This window comes from Littorina saxatilis, linkage group LG2 (assembly GCF_037325665.1).
Source record: "Littorina saxatilis isolate snail1 linkage group LG2, US_GU_Lsax_2.0, whole genome shotgun sequence".
NCBI lineage: Eukaryota > Metazoa > Mollusca > Gastropoda > Littorinimorpha > Littorinidae > Littorina > Littorina saxatilis.
The window spans coordinates 99,707,580-99,731,410 of NC_090246.1; the positions used below are offsets into that span (position 1 = coordinate 99,707,580).

Genomic DNA, 23,831 nt, shown 5'->3' on the forward strand with positions numbered 1-23,831 from the left:
TATCTGTATACCGTCACACTCACCGGAATGCGAGAAACTGATCAGTTTGGGGCCCACCAATCAAATTCAAGTTTGCAGTTGATGCACCTGTTTTGATCGTCAGAGCTGGAAGAATGAAAATGTACAGATTTCAAGCCCTGGATAAGTTTCTGTCAAAAGTGTTGCAAGATTATTGTCAGTAGAAGCAAGATAAGGTAATGTTATGCTCGTATGAATGAAAATTGTCAGTAATAAAGGATAGAATATCGAAAAAACGAAGTGGGGAACGCTTGGATAGGCCATATAAGTCACGTGACAATTATTTAGGAAAATGGCGGCCTCCCAAAATTTTCAACATGGACACTAAAACAATTTACACTAACTACAAGAATGTGTTGGATATACGATTTTTCTGTTTTCGGACACTGTAGGCTACTATCTGCACCAAGAAAGAGCTGAAAATGTCAAGCAGAGGGAGACGAGCCAGGGGCCGTCCACCAAAAACTCCATTGTCCAGCAATCGCACAAATTTTCTTCGAAAACCGAAAGCGTTTACAACAGGCGGAGATGGCTACTTCGAAAATTCACCTGGAAATGGATCGCCGTCAAATTCACACGGTTATAGATCCTTCAACAGCAGAGGAAGGGGTCGTGCAGCAGCTCAGAAGAGTCGACATTTTGTTAGTCACTTGATAGCTGACGACGATGATCTGTCGTCAGTTGCTGACGCGGATAACGATGACAGGACAAGTGATATCACTGATCTGGACAACACGGACAACTTCGGATCGGATGTGTCTTTAGACGAGTCCGTAGACGGATATCTCAGTGACGAAAGCTTGAGCACAGTGAGTAGCTCTGTGAGCAGGAGAAGACTTCTAGCGAAACGTCCAAAAACTCCAGAGTTGCTGGACGACAAAGACATCCCTGCGCTGGAACTCCCAGCAAGTGCAACAGATCTGATTGTACCGTCTGACCATATTCTTCAAGCTGTTGGCATTTACGAAGTGTTGAGACATTTTAGGACAAATCTCAGGTTATCACCCTTCACGTTTGAAGATTTTTGTGCATCACTGATTTGTGATGAACAGTGCACTCTAGTCGCAGAAATCCACATTAGTCTCCTCAAGGCAATATTTAGGGAGGAGGATAGCAACAATTCTATGTTCGGTCCCCATGACAACAAAGACAGTATCAACATATGTCTGTTCTTTCTGGATGGAATGACATGGCCGGAAATTGCCAGGGCCTATTTGGACAGTGATCGGCATCCAGAATTCAGAAACAGTTTGCCGGCCTTGACATCTCCAAACTTTCCATTTGTTCCCCTAGCAGAGAAGCTTCAGGTACTTCAAACACTCACAGACCTGTTCCTTACCACAACCAGTGTGCGCATGGATATCACCAATGAAGGCAACATCAGATATGATGACCATTGCCGTGCTTGCCATAAGTAAGCTGCCATGTCATTTTTATTCTCTGTCACTGTTTTTTTTCCACGTATGCTTGTAGTATTCTAGTTTTCATTTAAAGTACTATTGGTCATTCCTTGCCACAGTGTTTATATTATTTGTATGGTGTAAGCTGAATTTCTGGATAGGTTCTGCTGTGCTTTCTGGCTTACCGAGCTTTCAGTCTCATGATTACGATGATTTTAAAAGCTGCTCTCAACTCTAGTCTAAGCTAACCATTTCTTGCAAAGTCCCAGTCAAGACCCGCAGATGTTATGACGATTTGCATCATCCCAGCAGTTAGCTGTGTATTATCTTGCCTTAGGCCAAAAAAAAAATAGGTCTGTTTACGGTAACATAGGGTGAAATAATAGGGTCGGCGTTTTTTTTCTTTTTTTTTTTCTTTTCTATTTTTATTTTTTTTTATTTTTTTCTCCCCTCTCTATGATGTTTCACAGTTCATTTCTTCTCATCAATCCCTGTTTTTGCCCAACATAACTATAAACAGTACTTTGAGCTTACCTCCCTTCTGTCGTCTGCTGTTTGAGCGCAAACAGCTCTATTTTGGATGCGGTTTTTTTTGGTGTTTTTTTTCAGACGATCCAAAAAAAAGATTAGGGTTGGGCCTAAAAACTAGGGTCGGTCGGGTTACCGTAAACAGACCTATTTTTTTTTTGCCTTATCCCTGTTTGCAAGGTTGTACTGTAGTTTGCACCCGTCGCGATATAACCTTCGTGGTTGAAAACGACGTTAAACGCCAAATAAAGAAAGAAAGACTGTAGTTAATAGTTTGCAGCATACCAATTGGCCATGGCACAGTAGAACTAGAACCCTAGCGCTGCCTCATTGTTTTGTATGAGATTGTATGCTTATTTGTTTGTAATTGTATGTTGATGCAGTGTGTATTTTACTTTTAGTGTTTGTGTGTGTGTTACTGTTACTGTGTTAGTGTTGTGGTTTGTGTGTGTGATAGATATATGAGCCTGTGCCAAAAGGTGATCCTTGAAATGGGACATTCACATGCAAAATTCAGAATGCAAACAGAGCTTTGCAAATTTAATATAGTCATTTTGACTGTTTTAGGATTCTGTTGTTGACAGTTAAAAGATAACTGGTAGCATACCTTTTTGATAATGCCAGGACAAAGCTTGATATTTATGTGTGTCAACTGTAACGCAGGACACAGTACTAATACTACTATGCTTAATATTTTGTTCATAAAAAGTGTTAAATGGCTCAAAATCACATTTTTATACATACATGCATTGTAAGCTAAGGATATATTGTTATTGCTCACATAGCTGAGACTGCTGGACTAAAAAAAATGACGTAACCACTCTGTCTTCCGTTAGGATTGACACATAACAAGTCAAAATTTTCTCCTCACAAACGCAAAAATAGTTTTAGAGCAAAAGTTTAAAAAGCTATGTTGTATTTATTTTATGGCATTGTAAATGTTTTGGTATCCAAACTTAGTTGGATTTCTATTCTGATTACTAAGATACTCATATTTGTGTGTCACTCGTAACGAGACATGAAAAAAATTTTCAATGCATATTGTTCACTTATTTAAAAAAAAGATGTAATTTTGGACAAAATTAGTAATAAGTAACTCATACTTATTGTTTGAATACAAAATGAGTCAGGAGAAACATACACAGAATGAGTTTTCAAATTTTTTGTGTCAACTGTAACATGTCCCGGAAGACATTAAAAGTGTCCCGAACAATGAATAACTGCTGTGACAAGACATCAAGACACCACATTGAAATCTTTCTCAATTATCATTAAGAATACCAACCACAGGAACTGTGCAAAAGGGGAAGCAAGACACATGCTGCTTTGGGTGATTTTTAGACTTTTGCGTGTCAATCGTAACGGCCTGCTGAAGACACAGTATGTCAATCGTAACTGTTCTGTAAAGAGGACACAGTACAAATATTTTATTTTGTAGCCTAAAATAAATACATATGCCATTCAACTAAGTTTTGTTCAGGCAGGTGTGAATAAAAGCTATCATTTTAAACTGTAATTCAAAAGAGAGGAAACAAATTGTGAATTTTATAAGGAAATGGTCAATCGTAACGAAAAGACACAGTAATTATAAAATATTTGAAATTTCAAAAATAAGAGTGTAGAAATGACATCCGAGTTTTTCTTTTGTCATGAGGCTTCAATGTAAAGGCTCTTTTCTTGATGTTAATGAACTGAAAGCTATCAAATATATAATTAAATAAGAAAATTGCAGTCTTAAATTTGAGAAATTTAGGACATGAACCGTTACAGTTGACACGCCACTTTTAAAACTCAAATTGTTCATACATATATATTCAAACATGTTTTGGGTGCAAACTCATTTGAGCAAATCCTCATTATACACTCATAGAAATACAATCAAGAAATTTAATTTCCAATCAGCATACATGCTCTTACAAAACAATGAAGTAGCTATATGTGTCAAATGTCCCACTTTTGAAAGTGTTGGATTTTGTCATTTTGGGGCATTCTAATAACCTTTTCAAGACCTTCCAATGAATAACAAGAGGCGAAGCCTTCAAGGCTCACGTAAGAAATCGACAAACAGTAACACAAACTCAATCACTCCGTCACACACACACACACACACACACACACACACACACACACACACACACACACACACACACACACACACAGAAAGAGCATAGGTGAAACTGTGCAAGAAAGCGAGACACTAGATCTAGATCTGTCTGTCTGCATGTTAGCCTACTTACAAGGACACGACTGCCAACTAGTCTCGGCGCGCTCAAAATAATAATGACCGAGACTTTCAGTACTTCCTTCGCGTGACGTCTAACCCTCTTACGTCATAATGTGACGTCAATGTAATGTGACGTCTTCAAATGTTAGAGTTTCTACCACAGACATACACACGCACAGACGCACGCACGCACGCACGCACGCACAGACAGACAAAGTTTATCATCGCATAGGCTACACTTACGTGAGCCAAAAACTGATGAAATTATCTATACTATCTCTCTGAAGGGTTTACTTTAAGAAGGAGTGGTGCTATTAGTAACTTGCTGCTTTTATAAAGAGACATTATTCTTGAAAGGTAGGTATCTTCTTGGTGAGCACGTTTTGGCACAGGCTCATATGTGTGCTGTAATCTTGGGGGTTGGGGTGATGCTGATATTGATACTGATAGTGATACTTAAATTAATATTAGTTTGTTGTACTTATACCGTATCCTTGGGTCTTGATCCGTTGTATGACTGACTCGGTGATTGACATTAAAACTTCCTTAGGTCTCTGTTACTGGTAATTTGCAGGACACCCTTTAGCCCAAACTTCGTCAAAGCCTCCATATATTCATAATAATGCCCCAAGTCACCTAGTTTTATGAATATTAACTATTATTCATAGTCATACCTTTACTTACTGTAGACGTAGAGAAGGTTACACACTACCCAATCAGTGAATGATTTAGTTTTAAACACATGGTTGTCTGTGCAGGCTTGGTGACTTGCTGTGCTGTGAGACTTGCTCCGCAGTGTATCACTTGGCATGTGTGGACCCCCCAATGGAACAAGTGCCGGCGGAGGACTGGCTGTGCAACATATGCCGGGCCCATCAGGTCAAAGGTGTCACAGACTGCATCTCTGAGGCTGAGAAGAGTGGTCTGCTGTGCCGTCAGGAGCCTATTGGTTATGACCGCCATGCGAGGAAGTACTGGTTTCTCTGTCGCAGAATCATTGTGTGAGTTTTGTTTTTATTTTTAGACATTGAAATTGAAAAGACAGTGTTTGTTCATCTGCCGACAACATTTTGTTGAGTTAACACTGGAGGTTTTCTTACTTCCAGGAAACACATGGATGTGTTTTCTTTGATCTATTCTCTGAGTATCTGAATTTGCAGACGTGGGGTTTTTCTTCAGCATATCATCACCATGTTCAAGTTATTAACTTCAGATTCTTAATAAGAACCATATTTAAATTCAGATTCACTGGTTTGGAATGGTTATGGAGTAAAGTATACTTCTTTGTTGCAGCGAGGGCGAGAATCAAGTGTGGTACTTCAGCACAAAGGCTCACATTGAAGAGTTGATGGCAGCATTGGATGGGGCGCAGTGGGAACAAGAGCTGCTGATGTCTCTGCAGGAGATGAGGGACGACATCATCAAGCAGGTCACCATCACCGAGGAGCTCACCGCCTCTAGCAAGGGCAGCAAAAAGTCCATCATTGAGATTGAGACTGGTATGTTACTCCAAATTTCGATGTATGAGGCTATATATAGAGAGGTTACGACAAGAGTGTTTTTTTTATATTTTGTATTTCAGTCAAGTACCCAGCGGATGAATATCAAAGAACTCGCGAGCCTCTGGCGAGTGACCCTTTTTGATATTCCCGCTGAGTCTTGACTGAAATACAAGCCGTATAAAAAATCACGAGTGTTGTAACCTGTATATCCCATAAGAATAAGAATACTTTATTATCTCATAGAGAAATTCAGGCGTGGTACATAACAATAATACAAACAGGACATTGTTTTTACATAAGACATATAGCACTATATAAAAGATCTAAAAGACAAAAGTGCGATGGAAACATCGAGCTTTTGTTGTCTGTTCAGATGAGGCACTGAGGGCTTAACCTCTTCACATACCTTATTCTAAAGGCACGCCTGTTGATCTATGCCAAGTTGATACATAATGGTGGCTTGGTTGTCCCTGTCAGTTGAAAGCCTCTTACACGGATTTGACTGAATACCTAGTGGTTACACACGCATCTCCTGAGATCTTAGACACCTTCATCATCTATAGGGCCTACTGTGCCGCAGAAGAGCTAGAAATACTCGCAAAACGCATTAAACAGCTTGTACAGAGAACAATCGTAGTCAATGACGTACCGAAAAGAGCACGCCTGTAACTTCTCATGAGCACAACCTGAACATAATAGCAGTGCTTGTCGGACGGACTGGGTTTTTAACGATTGCTAGTTTGACTTCTGTTTTAGTTGAGAGAGCCGGCACCGACGAGCGCACACACTTACACACGCGGCTTGTCATGATCACAAGAGAGAAATAGAACAGCGAATAGAAGGAAACAGATTACGTCCCCAGAATATGACGCGATGGACGACACGTCATGATCACAAGAGAGAAATAGAACAGCGAATAGAAGGAAACAGATTACGTCCCCAGAATATGACGCGATGGACGACACGTCATGATCACAAGAGAGAAATAGAACAGCAAATAGAAGGAAACAGATTACGTCCCCTTAATATGACGCGATGGACGACACGTCATGATCACAAGAGAGAAATAGAACAGCGAATAGAAGGAAACAGATTACGTCCCCAGAATATGACGCGATGGACGACACGTCATGAAATCTATGCCGCTGTTATGATAGTATCGGCAAGTCGAGACTAAAACTCAGCTTTAGAACTGAACGACTCTCGCGCAAGTTCTCAAAAGCGTGGTAATCCCTTGCACATCCGGTCGACAGGTACATGTGCATTTTGGAATGTCAAGGACGACAAAAAGTAGAGCCAGCTATGATGTATTTGTTGCACTCTTATTTATCCACTATTTTATGTGTTATAAGAGTGCAATTGATACTTCATATGTAACAATAATGCTCTTAAAATACAAGAAATATACCTAGAGTACATTTACAGAGACAAAGAAGGGAGGTCGTGGGATATATGTATGTATAACTAGATGAATACCCGCTTCGCCGGGAAGAAGTAGAGCCGAATACCCGGCCTTGCCGGGTACCCGGCAAAAGCCGGGTGAGTGGCGCACCGTACGCGATTGACGCCACACGAAGGAAAACTTCTAAAAATAGTAACGGGACTATGGATTGAGCGTTGTGGACAGTGACCTTCTAAAAATAGTAACGGGAATATGGATTGACGCCACACGAAGGAAGGGACTTGACTTGACTTATTCCTGTAGACTCCCTGTGGAGCATAGGGCCGCATTTGTTGCGGTTTCTGTAGCAAGTTGGTTTTTTGGCGTGGTGGAGTTGCTAACCCCACGCCCAACCCTCCTCCTTTATCCGGGCTTGGGACCGGCTGAAAGACCTTTAGGGTGCATCCAGGCGGAGTTCGAAGGAGGGGAGATAAACGCAAAACACTGGAGAAAATAAGGAAGAGTTACTGGGAATGGATCTGGGAAGATGAACAGAAAAACCAAAATCGGTTCAGCGCTGAGAGCACGTGTTGAAAATTCTCATCGACCAGGTTGTGTCCGGGGTCTACCTGAATATGCCCACCAAATTTGAAGCAGATCCATCGAGAACTTTGGCCGTGCATCGCGAACACAGACACACAGACACAAGCCGTATATATATATACTAGAGGAATACCCGGCTTCGCCGGGGTGAATCGCGAGACAGAGACAGACAGCGTGGCGGTTCACCACAATCACCTTTGAAGGCGAAGTCCTGTCAAACGGGATTGAGAATTTTAGAGCTTATTTCTTAGCCCTATATTATTTGTTGTGGCTTCTCAAATGCCCGAACATACAGACAGACAAAACCGGCATGGTTGGCCTAGTGGTAAGGCGTCCGCTCCGTGATCGGGAGGTCGTGGGTTCGAACCCCGGCCGGGTCATACCTAAGACCTTCTTCTTCTTCTTCTTCTGCGTTCGATGTTGGTGGCCGTGCTAGATCCTCAGACCAGTGGCTGCCAGGAAGTCCGCAGTCTTGCGCAGTTCGTCGGCAGGACCCCAGAGTTTGGCTCCAACACTGGTCTCTTCTTGCCAGAACTTCTGGCGTATTGTCTCTAGATGGGGGCAGTTCTGGAGAATGTGCTCTGGAGTTTGCTCTTCCGAGCCACATTCACAGTGTGCGTCATCCGCAAGGCCCAGTCTCTTGAGGTGTTTCTTCAGCCTAAGACCTTAAGATTGGCAATCTAGTGGCTGCTCCGCCTGGCGTCTGGCATTATGGGGTTAGTGCTAGGACTGGTTGGTCCGGTGTCAGAATAATGTGACTGGGTGAGACATGAAGCCTGTGCTGCGACTTCTGTCTTGTGTGTGGCGCACGTTATATGTCAAAGCAGCACCGCCCTGATATGGCTCTTCGTGGTCGGCTGGGTGTTAAGCAAACAAACAAACAATACAGACAGACAAAAGCCGCTAGACCCCATCACAAACAGAACTCTATAATCCACAGGTGTTGCTTACACACACACACACACAGAGAAGCCGTATATATATGTCACGGTAGAGACGAAGATCTGGTAGAAACGACGATCGGAGTTTCTACCGGTAGAAACGACGATCCTCGTTTCTACCAGTAGAAACGACGTTTTTACCAGTAGAGACGACGATCGGAGTTTCTACCGGTAGAAACGACGTTTCTACCAGTAGAAACGAAGAAATAATACACAAGAGTTTTTAAAACAGATGGTTGCGAGTTGAAAGCGAGAGAAACTTTGATCTTGTCATTAAAACCGCTGGTAAAAGTCACCTCACATAGCACAAATAATACACAAGAGTCTTTAAAACAGCTGGTAAAAGTCATCTCATATAGCAAAAATAATACACAAGTCTTTAAAACAGCTGGTAAAAGTCACCTCACATAGCACAAATAATACACAAGTCTTTAAAACAGCTGGTAAAAGTCACCTCACATAGCACAAATAATACACAAGTCTTTAAAACAGCTGGTAAAAGTCACCTCATATAGCACAAATAATACACAAGTCTTTAAAACAGCTGGTAAAAGTCCCCTCACATAGCACAAATAATACACAAGTCTTTAAAACAGCTGGTAAAAGTCACCTCACATAGCACAAATAATACACAAGTCTTTAAAACAGCTGGTAAAAGTCACCTCACATAGCACAAATAATACACAAGTCTTTAAAACAGCTGGTAAAAGTCACCTCACATAGCACAAATAATACACAAGTCTTTAAAACAGCTGGTAAAAGTCACCTCACATAGCACAAATAATACACAAGTCTTTAAAACAGCTGGTAAAAGTCACCTCACATAGCACAAATAATACACAAGTCTTTAAAACAGCTGGTAAAAGTCACCTCACATAGCACAAATAATACACAAGTCTTTAAAACAGCTGGTAAAAGTCACCTCACATAGCACAAATAATACACAAGTCTTTAAAACAGCTGGTAAAAGTCACCTCACATAGCACAAATAATACACAAGTCTTTAAAACAGCTGGTAAAAGTCACCTCACATAGCACAAATAATACACAAGTCTTTAAAACAGCTGGTCAAAGTCACCTCACATAGCACAAATAATACACAAGTCTTTAAAACAGCTGGTAAAAGTCACCTCACATAGCACAAATAATACACAAGTCTTTAAAACAGCTGGTAAAAGTCAACTCATATAGCAAAAATAATACACAAGGGAACTCTCTCCCTCCCTCCCCCACCCCCCCTCCCCCATAAAAGGCTTGCTCATCACTAGACAGTTTGGAACTGCATTTAGTGCACTAGAAGAATTGTCAGAAGAGGGGTACACTCACTCACCAGAGTGATTGACAGATTGTCTTTGTTCAGACACGATCGGGTGGATTTAGGGTGACATTTTGTAGAGCAGGGTACTGCTGCTCGCTTGCACTTGCATTTAGCGGTGTTACATTTTCCCCTGCACGTGCACACGGAGGCCCCCTTTGCCCAGTTGGTGACTTGTCTTGACGCTTGAATGACGCTGATGTCTTCTAAACTCTCAATGTCGACGTCCAGGAGAGTGTCAAATTGCACATTTCTCAGATCGATCAAATCTGCCTGTTTAAAGGTGTTCTTTAGCTTTCCTTTGTTTGTGAAAAGCTTGTAGACAATTTCAGACCAATTTTCAGTAGTCTTTTTCTCTACAGATATTCTCAATACATTTCCCACAAATTCACGTGCTCTGTAAACAACGTTAAAAATGAGTTCATTCCGGTAAGATAGAACTGTGTTCATAAAATGACAAAATCACCTACATTGCACACACACACACACAAACGTTTTATTCCGATCGTCGTTTCTACCGGTAGAAACTCCGATCGTCGTCTTTACTGGTAGAAACGTCGTTTCTACCGGTAGAAACGAGGATCATCGTTTCTACCGTAGAAACGACGATCCTCGTCTCTACCGGTAGAAACGACGTTTCTACCAGATCTTCGTCTCTACCGTGACATATATATCTATATCTATATCTATAAATATATAGAGATAGGTGACAGTGTATTTTTCGCGTGGCTATAAATTGATTCGACCTTTTCACTTTGACAGTAAGAACAACTTACGGGTGCAAGGGAAGCGTTCTGGACAGCCCAGTAACATTCTAAAAATAGTAACGTAGAAACGGGGATATGGATTGAAGCCACACGAAGGAAGGGAGATAAACGCAAAACACTGGAGAAGATAAGGAAGAGTTACTGGGAATGGTGAAATGAACAGAAAAACCAAAATCGGTTCAGCGCTGCGCGCTGAGAGCACGTGTTGAAATATCTCATCGATGATATTGTGTCCGGGGTGTAGCTGAATACGGTGTCCAAATTTGAAAAAGATCCACCGAGAACTTTGGCGTTGTGATGTGGTCTAGCGGCTTTGGTGTGTCGGTATGGGGGCCCGGGTAGCTGAGGTGGAACCAAAATCGGTTCAGCGCTGCACGCTGAGAGCACGTGTTGAAATATCGACCAGGTTGTGTCCTGTCCCGGGTGTACCTGAATATGCCCCCCAAATTTGAAGCAGATCCATCGAGAACTTTGGCCGTGCATCGCGCACACACACACACACACACACACACACACACACACACACACACACACACACACACACACACACACAGACAGACAGACAGACAGACAGACAGACAGACAGACAGACGTGGTATATATATATGTAGATATATATATAGATAAAGGAAACATGCTTACACCAAAAAAAAAACATAACTTTGCAGGCCATTCAATTGTCTGGTACATGAACAGTAATTCTGACCTCACTTTTTCACTGGAAGGACTTGTCGGAAAGATCCTCATCTTTTCTGGAGGGGCTCTAGGAGACAATTTCAGCATCATGGTTTACATCTGGTAATGTGTGATCAATGGTATTACAGTGGTACCTATAATGAATGGAGAATAGACATCCTTTGGACCAGCCAAGAATGTCCCTTCATTGCAGGTGGCCTTATACAACAGGTATAAATTTTGGTCAAGATGATAGACAAAGAGACAATAAAAAGTGTCCTTTCTAGGGAGATGTCCTCTCATCGAAGGGGCCTCAGGTCGCAGGTGTCACAGTAATGGAAGTAAACTGACACCAACAGCATTTCAGTGTTTGATAGTAATTTTCTCTGTCTTGAACAGCTCAACTGGTGAAGCAGCAAGCAGAAAGAAACATGAAGAAAGCCAAGGAGGAGGCAGAGCGCAAAGAGCGAGAGGAGGCGGAGAGAAAGAAGCGGGAGGAGGAAGAAGAAAAGAGGCTACAGGAGATGGAGGTTGGAGCAGAAATGACGGTGATGGACACCTTGGAGGGACAGGCTGAGATCATGGTTCGTCAAATAATTGATACACTTTGGCGTCAGCTGACAGAATGTTTAAGTGCTGGCAGTTGAGAAAAGTCTGGATTGCTTGTGTTTGACGTCATATACTGATCTCATTTTGTAAGGGAGATTTTTGGGGAGTGGAAAACCAAGAATAAGAAACTGGGTGAATAAGGTTTTGGTTTCATATAATGCTTATACCTCAATTTTCTTGTGCAATTTCCTTGTTGATTTTATCAGACATACTTTATTTGTGTTTCAGGAGGGGTTGGAGAGCTCAGCAAGTATCAGTAGCATCACCAACGAAGTCACCAGCACCACAAGCAGTGAACTCACCAGCTCTCTTAGCAGCACGAGCAGCAGCCAGCTCACCGCCACCACCACCGCAACAGAGATCAGAGAGGTGAAAACCACCACCATCACCATGACCACCACCACAACCACCCTCAACAGCACAGACACAACCAGTGACGGCTCCATGGCGGCACCCTCCCAGAACCACACCAAGCCTCTGACGGCACCCAGCGGTGACTGCCAGGTCAACAGCACAGAGGAGGACCGTGAAGAGAACGGAGCAGCAGACGGCAGTGAGGAGAAGCCGAAACCCAAGGTGGTGAGCCTGCAGTCTCTGATCCCCAACGTCAAGACGTCCACCCTGCAGGTGGAGGATAAGAGCGGGACACTGGCCAAGGCAGCCTCGTCTGGCGCCAAAACTGTCCTGGTGGTGAACAGGGATGGTGGCAAGGTCATGCTGCAGGTGGCAGCACAAGCGCTAGACAAGACCACAACAGGAGAGGAGATTGTTTCAACTCAGGAGTCCAGCAGCTCTGCTACAACGGTCACTGCAGGTAGTAAGTTATGGTCTATTCATACTTGCTTTTTTTTTTCGTGAAGTTTTTCTATGGCATGGTTTGTGGTTATGATAAATATGAGCTTGTTTTTTGTTAAATCTTTTCTTATCTTCAAACAGCAGCGGAAGTGTGGCTTCTCTAATCAAATAAATTATCTTCTTGGACAGGTATGGAGACACGGCGAATTCTGACACGCTCAAAAACAGGGTCCCTCACTCCAAAGCAGTTCACAGACTCCATCACAACTACCACCACATCAATGAAAACAGCCAGCAAAAACTCCACAGACGATGTGCTCTTTATCAACAAAGATGGAGAGATCAGTCGCATCACCCGCAGCAAAACCACTGTTTCTTCTACGCTGGCTGTCTCGCAGTACTTCAGGCTTGGTATGTTTGCACTGTCCAACACTTGCTGGACATCATGTGTATTTTTGTGGTTGTTTTGTACGTGAAAGGAAGTCAACATGGCAACTGTCTCTTTGTGTTTTTTTCTCAGTAAAGTACCATTAAATGTTAAAGTTTAAAGTGTCACTATTCAGGAAACTTGTATCTTCTTTGGTGTATTTAGCCATCTGTTCTCTTTCATTTATTACTTATGATGGCTGGCTTTTAGCATACATGTATTCATTAAATCACATATTCTTACTCCAACTCACATATATAGTATTAACTTCCGTTTGATGCTTAGACATTGAAGCACTGACCCTGGTATCAAGGGGAGATAACTCCCAAAACAAAACAAACCTTGTAGTCAAGGTCCTGTAGTTACCTCCCCTCACCGGCACATGCGCGAGAGATACTGCCGGTATAGTCATTCCCTTTTCAACACTCTGGTGTACGGACGTGTTGTTGCACTTCTCGGCTTTTCAGCCGTTGGCCTCTTGTTAAGAAGGCCATTGACCCATGGTGTTTTGGCGTATCTTGCCTTTGCTTTGGTGAGATCTTTCTTGTTTATTATCTTGTTTTCGCCTTGTGCCGCCATTTGCAATTTGGTAAAATTTGTTGTTGAACTTTTTGCTCCGTCATTCACGGAGATTTTGTTGTACAACATGGCGGACAAGGGTAAGAGCACTGCCAGGCAGGTGCCGGTTTGTTCTCCGCCGGGCAGTTCTAGTTCTACTTCTTCTAAAAGCAAAGCTAAAAAAGCTCGTTCTAAAGAAAAAGCTTCTCCTGTTGCTCAACCTGTTGTCAAGGTTTTTGACCCGGTTAGTGAGGAATCTGTGCGGGTCGTTATTGACCCTCCTTGTGCATTGCCGTCTTTGCTTTCTCCTGTCCCCAAGGTCAAGGAGAGTCAGGCGGTCTCTCGTGAGGAGATTTTCTTGCTGTTTTCATCCTTCAAAGAGCAGATGAAGGAGATGCTGTCATTTGAGAGAGGGGTGGCTTGTTCCGCCATTGCGGCCTTTCCACCCGGAGTCGGCGACTCTGCCTCGATGTCAAGGATTCGGCCATCAGCTACCGTGACCTCTGCTGACTTGATTTTCCCTCAACCGTCGGGGCCTGCCGACGAGGTACGTGTTTTGGGAAGTTCGCTGCTTACTGCACCTTGGCAAGGTGTGGTTTGCCTCGACGGTCACTCTACCTATCCCGCTGGACCCGGTGTGGCCACCGGCACGGTTGGCCTAGTGGTAAGGCGTCCGCCCCGTGATCGGGAGGTCGTGGGTTCAAACCCCGGCCGGGTCATACCTAAGACTTTAAAATTGGCATCCTAGTGGCTGCTCCGCCTGGCGTCTGGCATTATGGGGTTAGTGCTGGGACTGGTTGGTCCGGTGTCAGAATAATGTGACTGGGTGAGACATAAAGCCTGTGCTGCAACTTCTGTCTTGTGTGTGGCGCACGTTATATGTCAAAGCAGCACCGACTGATATGGCCCTTCGTGGTCGGCTGGGCGTTAAGCAAACAAACAAACAAAAACCCGGTGTGGCCGCTCCTTCGGGTATAGGATCGTCTGCCTTAGCATCCGCTCACGCGGGTGCTTCGGCAAGGGGGTTTCCGGCCACGTCTGGTCCGCCTTCCGGCGTTCCGGTTAATAGTGGCACTTTCCGTTTACAGTCCCCAACTTCCGGCGGCAACCCTGTTGTGTTTCCGGTCGTTGGTGGCAACGGCACTCCGTCCCTCACTTCCGCTTCCGCTTGTTCGGTTTCGGATGGTGGGGGACTTTATGTGTCGGCTTCCGGGCATAGCACTTCAGTGTTGCCGGTTGTTGACACAACGGGGTTGCCGGCCACCTCCGGTTCCACTTCGCCGGTTCCGGGTTATGGTGGCATTCATTCCTTACCGGTTCCTCACAGTGCGGCTGCACGAGGTTCCGGTACTGGGGGACCATCATTTCCGGCGCGGGTCAATAATGGTTCCGGGAATGTTCAGTCTATGCCGGACGACTTTGTCGTTGACGGTGTGGATGACGACGAGAATCGGGACGACTCTTCAGGGGTCAAGTCTACCTTTCAAGTCGAGGGAAGGCTTCTTCGATCATTGGATTTGGCCGCTGAAGTTACTGCTAGATATTTTGCAGAAGGGGTGACAGCTACTTCTCATCTTGTGGCTCCACCACATTCCGCATTTGGCGATTTCAGAGGCAGCAGGGAAGCTGATTCTCGTTTCCGCTTCCGGGAATCTTCTTCCGTCGCCTACGAAATGGCAAGGGTGTTCAGCTGCAGCGAAGGAACGTACGTTCCGTTGTTAACGGCGCATGACGACGTTCCGTCCTCTGCACAGCCGTGGCTGGCTTCACCTCAGCAGTGTTCTCGTGTTCCGTCTAACTTGGCACGCAAGTCAAAGCTTTTCGGAAAGACAAAGAACATTATTTCCACTTTCTCACTTCCGCGTTCACCTCTTCCGGTCACCCCGGAATTGGAGAATTTGCGGAAAGACAGGTACAGGAAAGACAGGGTTTTGGTTTGTACGGAACATGGAATGATGGGAGTTGAGGAGACCGGCAGGTACTCCCTCGAACTTTCTTCTGTCACTGAGAGTCTTATCAGAGCGCTGTCTAGGTCTATTTCATCTTCCCTGGAACCGTTTAAGTTCCGTGACGATGCTATAGAGGAGGATGTTGTGACGTTGTTCGCTGCCTTGGCGAAAGTCACAGCAGAGCAAATGGCGACGTCAGCCAAGCTCTATGGGCAGTCTGTCTTCTGGCGACGCGAGGCACTGTTGAAGGGTTCCAGACTTACGGAGAAAACCACAGTGGAGTCTCTGAAAATCTCGCCTTTGGTTGAACAGGCCTTGCTAGGTCCCGAGTCACTGGAGGCTCTCAGAAGAGAGTCTCAAGAGGCCAAGGACTTGCATTTTGTCAAGCTCTCTGAGCTTGCGGTTATGCAGAGTCAGAAGAGGAGCGACCCAGCGCCGTCTTCTGCTTCTCGTGACTCTGGTCAGAAGGCAAAGCAGTCGAATAGGGGCGGCAATCGTTCGTGTCCCTATCCGAAGAAACCTTCCTTCGGCAGAAGGGGGTCAGGTGGCAAACCTAACCCCCAATGAAGTCTCCCTGATCCAGCCACTCCCGCGGCCCCTACCCCTTTGGTAGCGGGCGGCCTCTCCGGGGCCTTACCAGCTTGGTTGTCTCTGACGAGCAATCACTGGATTTCGAGATTTGGTCCGATCGGGGTTCGGGCTGCTTTGGTTAGGGGACAAGGGTCCTCTGACCAGAACAACACCCAACTTCAGATACCCCGCCGATTCGGAGGCGTGTTGCGGTGGTGCGTCTTCTGCTACAGAAGCAAACTGTAGAGGAAGTCATCGATCGTCAATCCCCGGGGTTTTACGGAAGACTTTTTGTTGTTCCAAAAGCATTAGGGGGTTGGCGACCGGTGTTGGACTTGTCTCCTTTGAACGTTTTTCTTCGAAAGTTACCGTTCAGAATGGAGACTCCAGCATCTGTCAGAGAGGCTCTTCATCCTTCGGACTGGGTCACCTCAATCGATCTGACAGATGCGTACTTCCACATTCTGATGCACAGGTCAGATTAGAAATGGTTGCGAGTTTGGACCGTGTGTCCCGCTCAGCAGAGGATAGACAAACTACAAGATCTGGTCAGATCGTTGTCAGACCTCCGTCACGCGCCAGTCAGGGTGCTGGCATCAGACCTGTTTACACTACACATTGAGCGTAGTAAACTATGAATTTGAATAATATACTACGCAACTACGCAAGTCTGTCGTTTTCTACGCAAACGTTTTTTTTTTTTAAATTAAACTTTTTTTTTTCTTTTTTTTTCGGCTACGCAAATCACAATCCGTAATTTTCTTCATCTCGCTTGACCGATCCATTTTCCAATCCATGTTTTTTGCCAGCAGTCGTTTGCTGCGTGCAGCGCGTAAAGCGCCCGCGGGCGTTGCATTGCAGCTTGTTAATGCCGAATGGGCTTCTCCAAGGGAATGCCGGGCACAACTGAACGCGGGCGTTTCAACACAATGGCTGAACGCAGAGCACACGAAAGTGAAGATGAGAACTGTGAAGAAAATGACTCCGAAAGGCCACCGACCCAAAAGAAAAAGACGAGCAATGCTCCGAACCAAAAGAAAAAGACGAGCAAAGCGCCGAACCAAGTCTTTCTGCCAAAATATCATCAGGACTACCCATGCCTTGTCTCTTCGCGGAAAGGAAAACATCATGCTCATTGCACTGTCTGCAATTCCCATTTTTCCGTCAGTCACGGTGGAAAGTTTGATTGTACCCGTCATGTGAATAGTAAATCCCACAAGGAAATGGACGAAGTGACTCAAGCGAAAGGCAAACCGAAACAAAAGAAAATGGATGGCTTTGTGAAAAAGGGTGCCGACAAGGAGGCAGAGGACAAGGCAAAAAAGACTTTTGAAAGGTCTGTTTATGTGCACATGTTTTTGGTTTTGTGCAGTGCTTCGTCAACCATAATGTGTTTTATTTGGTGAAATTTGGTTCTTTAAATCCTTGTGCGCTGTGTAACTTGATTGATGAAGCTATAAATAAATGCAAATTACATCAATACATGTGGTAAAAAGTAGTAATCATTGTTCTTGTTGTTGTGATAGGTCCACGAGAAATTCTACACATTCAATTACAAAACTACACATTCGCTTCATTTTGCTCCCAGAAAATACACATGCAATGTTTTAGGGGTAAACAGGTCTGTGGCATCGATCCAGGGCCAGATGGAATCAATGTCAACCCTGATCCCCATGGGCAGAGTTCACAAACGCCGGTTCCAGGCTTCTCTGAACTCTGCTTGGGATCCAGCCTCTCAGGGTTGGGACTTGTCCCTTCCCCTTCAAGATTGGTTTCAGGAGACAAGACAGTGGTTGGACACATCTTGGTTCTTCTTCTTGGCGTTCGCAGACACATCTTGGTTGACTCAAGGCGTTCCGATTTCGCTTCCTCCTCCAGAGATGCATCTGTTTACGGACGCTTCTCTTCAGGGTTGGGGAGCGCACCTAGAGGGACGCACAGCTTCGGGTCTTTGGGACCAAACTCAGAAGTTGGTGCATATCAACGTTCTGGAGTTAGAAGCTGTTCGGCTGGGTCTTCTGGAGTTTGTTTCCTCCCTCCAGGGCAAACACGTGTTAGTTCACACAGACAACACGACTGTAGCCGCTTATCTGAACAAGCAGGGGGGCACGCGATCTCTTACCCTGTCCAACAGGGCGTGCGAGATCATCACTTGGGCATTTCACCAGAAGATCGCGATTTCAGCAAAATACCTGCCAGGCCGTCTGAATGTTCTAGCAGACTCCTTCAGTCGATCGTCTCAGATTCTGCATACAGAATGGACGATTACTCATCAGGCGCTTCTAAGGCTCTGGGCACAGGTGGAGAAACCATGTGTAGACCTGTTCACCACACGCTTTTCTCGGCGTCTCCCGTTGTTTGTGTCTTCGTACCCAGATCCGGAGGCATGGCAGATGAACGCCTTGGAGATAGGCTGGACAGGGTTGAAAGCGTACGCTTTCCCTCCCATCCCACTGTTAGGCAGAGTGTTAAGAAAGGCAGATCTCGAACGGCCTTACCTGATTCTGATAGCGCCGTTTTGGCCAAGCCAGGCTTGGTTCCCGGATCTTCTGCGTCTAGCCGACGATCCTCCCATTCCTCTCAATCTGAGAAGAGGAGAACTGCTGCAACCAAGATCAGGGGTCCCCCTCAAGGACCCTCATCTACTTGCACTTCACGCTTGGATTCTGTCAGGAGATCTATGAAGCGCGCAGGGGCTTCAGCTCTCACTCTGAACTTAGTTCAGAAAGCACACAGGAGTTCAACATCATCCGTGTATGCTTCACACTGGGCTTCATGGAACCAGTGGTGTCGGCTAAACGGGGTTAATCCCCTTTCTCCTCGATCTATGGAAGTTGCCAACCACTTAGCGTGGCTGTCTTCTCAGGGCCGCTCGGCATCTACTCTCCGAGTACGACGCTCTGCGATATTGATTACACTCAAGCAACTCGGACGCTCCTTATCTTTGGATGGGGTTATCGCTAGCGTGATAAAGGGTTCTGCCCTCAGTTCTTCTTCGGTAAGAACTTCGGTCCCAGCTTGGGATTTACTGCTCATGCTCGAGTTTTTACGTTCATCAGTTTTTGAGCCTTTGCAAGATGTGAGCCTTGCAAACTTGACAAAGAAGGCTCTCATGCTTATTTTACTCGCTTCTGCGCAAAGGGGCAGTGAAGTTCACGCTCTTTCCGGCCTCAAGCAAGACATTTCTTGTGAAAAAGATGGTTCTGTCATTTTACGGTTTTGCTCATCTTTTCTTGCTAAAAATCAAAAACCGAATCAGCCGTCTCCTGTTGTTTCTATCCAGCCGCTGAGCTCTATACTGCCTCTTGGCGACCCTGACCTTGTGAACTGCTCGGTCCGAGTACTCCTGGCATACTTGTCTCGCACGGCTCCAATAAGAGCTCCTACTGAGAAACTACTTTTCATTTCTGTTAACACGGCTAGAGACAAGGATATTGTTAAAACAACTCTGGCGAGATGGTCTTCCACACTTATCAAGGAGGCTTTTAAGTGGTGGCAGACGGGGGGGCGGCGTTCTGCCCTTCCCTTACGTTCTCCTCGAACGCATGAGACCAGAGCATGGGCTGCCTCTCTAGCTGTCCTGCGCTCAGGCAGAATCGCTGATGTGCTTAAGGCAGCTTATTGGACGTCGGATGACGTCTTCATCAACTACTACCTGAGGGACATTTCTAGTACCCGTCAGGACGGTAGTAACTGTTTACCAGCCATGGTGGCAGCGGGCCAGGTCCTGTTCAGGGATTAGGTGAGTTTCCCGCCACCTTGTGTAGCAATCTGCTATATTATATGTGAGTTGGAGTAAGAATATGTGATTTAATCGAAAATTTCAACAATAAATCTTCATTTAATTAATATACTTACCCAACTCACATAGTAAATACCCTCCCTACCTACCCCGCAAACGTTATGTTTTGAAGGTGGTGTTTCATTGGGAATGACTATACCGGCAGCATCTCTCGCGCATGTGCGGGCACCCGGTGAGGGGAGGTAACTACAGGACCTTGACTACAAGGTTTGTTTTGTTTTGGGAGTTACCTCCCCCTGATACCAGGGTCAGTGCTTCAATGTCTAAGCATCAAACGGAAGTTAATGCTATATATGTGAGTTGGGTAAGTATATTAATTAAATGAAAATTTATTGTTGAAAATTTCGAATGTTTATTAGTTGCAAGATGGGTGTCAGTTGAGCATGTCTTGTTAATATGCTTTTGGTACAGGAATGGAAGGTGGCTACAAGTCTTACACAAACCAGTATTCCACCAACACTCTGGCTCTGAACAAGCACCAACACAACGAGGAGCGGGACAAGCGCCGCCACCTTTCACACAAGTTTTCCCTCACGCAGACCAGTGACTTCAAGTGGAACGGTTCCATCTACGGAAATCGCAACATCGTCATGGCGACAATACGCCTAAGCATCATACAACTGGAGAGCAACATTCCTACGGCGTTCCTGCATCCCAACTGGAGCATCCACCGCCAGAACTGGCAGAAAGCTGTGCACATGTGTCAAACCCCCCAGGACTTTGCTTTGGCCTTGGCCATTTTGGAGACCTGTATGAAGCCTGTCCTCTTCAACCCTATCTGGCATGAGTCTCTTGGTGAGTAGTGTGGCAGATTTGATTAAAACCGGGGGCTGCCAGGGGATTGTGCAGGATGTTTCTTATTTACTCGTGATGTTGTTTGACCTCGCGTTGTGTTTTGTTTTGAGTGTAAGAATATTTCCCGTTTCCCTCTCTTATCCCCGATGCAGTAGACTCTAGTTTTCAGCTATCATACGGCCAACGGCCTCTCTCTTGCAACGAATGTAGCCCACACCGTGGTTGTACAGTTTAAAACATCATTTTTATTCTACAAGTGCATGAAATCAAAACATCGTCACTTTCACGCAGACTCGTCACTTCACAACTATTTCTGTCGTGTCTCAGTACTGTCGCTGACTGTCGTTTAAACAAGGGGGGTGATTATCAGGTTCCCGATTGACAAGGAACTTATTCAGACTTAAAGTCTTTATAACAGAACTCCCGATTGACAAGGAGCTATTTAGTGCATGAGATACTATCACTATCAGATTCCCGATTGGCAAGGAATTTATACAAACGTTATAACAAAACTCCCGATTGACAAGGAGCTATTTAGTGCATGAGATACTATCAGATTCCCGATTGGCAAGGAATTTATACAAGCGTTATAACAGAACTCCCGATTGACAAGGAGCTATTTAGTGTAGACTGCAAGGTTCCTAGTTCACAAAGAATGATTAACAACAGATCTAAGCAATAAATCCTTACGGTTAGAAATGAAGGCCGGCTTCCGATTAACGAAGAAGTCGGCTAAGGTTTACTTTTCCCGGTTAACAAGGAATTTAGTTAAAGTTAAATGACTCCCGATTAACAAAGAGTTTGAAGTTAAGATTAGGTGACTCCCGATTAACAAAGAGTGCCGCACCCGCGAAATCCAAAACATTATATAGACCTCAAATCTTTGGACTATTTCGCATAATCATGCGCTACAGTGAACTCTGACCCTGAATCACTTACTTCCGGCAAATAATCCGGTTCTTCTTCAATTTATACTACTCTATTTTCCGCTAACCGTCGTTTAACAACCATGTCCGTAAGGGACTATTATCCTAAGGAAACTTATCATTTTATCAAACAACTCCCGCACATCGATACTAACAGATTAGCAGCTGGTCGTCTGCTACAAAGTCACGTCTGCTTGAAGCGTCAGTGCTAAGCTGTTCTAAAAACTAGCATCGTGCGTCGTAAATTACGTCACATAAAAGATGGCGTCAAGTGCATGCGTACCAATGAAGTCACTCAAACACGCGCACGCACACTGAATATTATTACGTGGGCTGCAAGGCTATTCCCTCACAATCCCCACCACTCAAATTCAATGTCATTTTGTTAACAACAATTAATTGAATAAAATTGCAAGAGATCATCTGGAACACATACTAAATATTTCTTACTAGTGCCCTCGAAAGGTCCTCGGGCAAACTCATCATTATCCATGCGATAATTATTGTCTCTTTGGTTGAACTGACTTCAACCACAAGCTATCCAACCTAGCCAGCGCTAAAGCTAAATGCATTATTGTCCGTGCTGGCCGGTTAAGAGTATCGAAACTCGTAAATGTCATAACTTCTCAGTTCGCCGAATACATGGCGACATCGACGACCCACAGAAGGTTAGAGGTGTGTGATGACGGCAGCATTGATGACCCACAGAAGGTTAGAGGTGAGTGATGATGGCTGCATTGCTGACCCACAGAAGGTTAGAGGTGAGTGATGATAGCGGCATCGCGGACCCACAGAAGGTTAGAGGTGAGGGATGATGGCGGCATTGCTGACCCACAGAAGGTTAGAGGTGAGTGATGATGGCTGCATTGCTGACCCGCTGAAAGTTAGAGGTGAGTGATGATGGCGTCGTTGCTGACCCACAGAAGGTTAGAGGTGAGTGATGATGGCTGCATTGATGACCCACAGAAGGTTACGGACTTGCTGTGACACCGGTTTTGCAGGGGAGGGTGTCGCATTACCCATCCACCGGGAGCCAATGACGTTATGCGACTAATGTTCTTTGTAGTTAGACAGCGGGGTGGTTAGCAGGCATCTTCTTCTTTCAACCAGTTGGCAGGGTATCAGGTTATCATGAAATCCATCCCCTTGCCCCTTAATCCCTAGGCCTTCTCTACTCCTCTGTATTGTTTAAGGTCATCCTTATGCACCCACACAGAGGGACACCCCTCTTTATACTGCAAGAGCACGGAACTGTAACCCTTCACCGCCATAACCTGGTAGGGACCCGTCCACCCGGTGCCTAACTTCTGATTGGCCTTGGGGGGGTACCACCTCCACACCAGGGACCCTACATCGTAATTCCTTCTTTTACAGTTCCTGTCATAGGACTTTTTCTGCCTACTGGCGCTACTCTTCACGTTCTCTCGAACGAACTCAAAAGCCCGCCCCAACCCTTCCCGTAACCACTCCACATATTGGCTAGGGCAATCCCTCTTCGTTTCCCCCGGGGCCGGACCCACGACCATCCCGATAGGAAGAGTGACCTCACGCCCAAACATTAGCAGGTTAGGGGAACACTTAGTGGACTGCTGCTGGGAAGCTCTATAGGCCATAAGGACGAAAGGTATGTGGTCGTCCCAGTCACTCCGTTGCTCATTAACCAAGATGGCTAACAGCTGCTGTAACGTCTGGTTAAACCTTTCTACAAGCCCGTCGCTTTGCGGTCGGTAAGGCGTAGTCCTTGTCTTGTCAATGTCCAGTAAGTCACACATGCATCCAAACAGCACACTCTCAAATTCCCTCCCTTGGTCTGTATGGATAGAGTTAGGTACGCCGAACCGGCTTATGAACTCTGTGACCAGCTTATCGGCCACTGTCTGGGCCGTATGATTCTCTAGGGGGTAGGCCTCCACCCACTTGGTAAAGTAGTCTGTCACTACCATGATATACTCGTTACCGTGATTGCTCATCGGCAAAGGGCCTACAATATCAATGGCTATTTTGTCCATAGGGGATCCCACGTTTACGTGTTGTAATGGTTCTTTC

The 23,831-nt window shown here is 45.1% G+C and overlaps 1 protein-coding gene across 1 annotated transcript in view; it reads left to right on the forward strand.

Moving 5' to 3' along the window:
- Nucleotides 1–69: 69 nt before the first annotated feature.
- Nucleotides 70–23,831, forward strand: part of LOC138955054 (nucleosome-remodeling factor subunit BPTF-like) — a 53,129-nt gene continuing 29,367 nt past the window's right edge. The window contains exons 1-7 of the mRNA XM_070326770.1: nt 70–1,432; nt 4,929–5,171; nt 5,464–5,669; nt 11,754–11,938; nt 12,192–12,777; nt 12,948–13,169; nt 20,476–20,859. Of these exons, the coding sequence (XP_070182871.1) occupies nt 441–1,432; nt 4,929–5,171; nt 5,464–5,669; nt 11,754–11,938; nt 12,192–12,777; nt 12,948–13,169; nt 20,476–20,859 (2,818 nt within the window). The 5' untranslated portion in view covers nt 70–440. The remainder of the gene's footprint in view (nt 1,433–4,928; nt 5,172–5,463; nt 5,670–11,753; nt 11,939–12,191; nt 12,778–12,947; nt 13,170–20,475; nt 20,860–23,831) is intronic.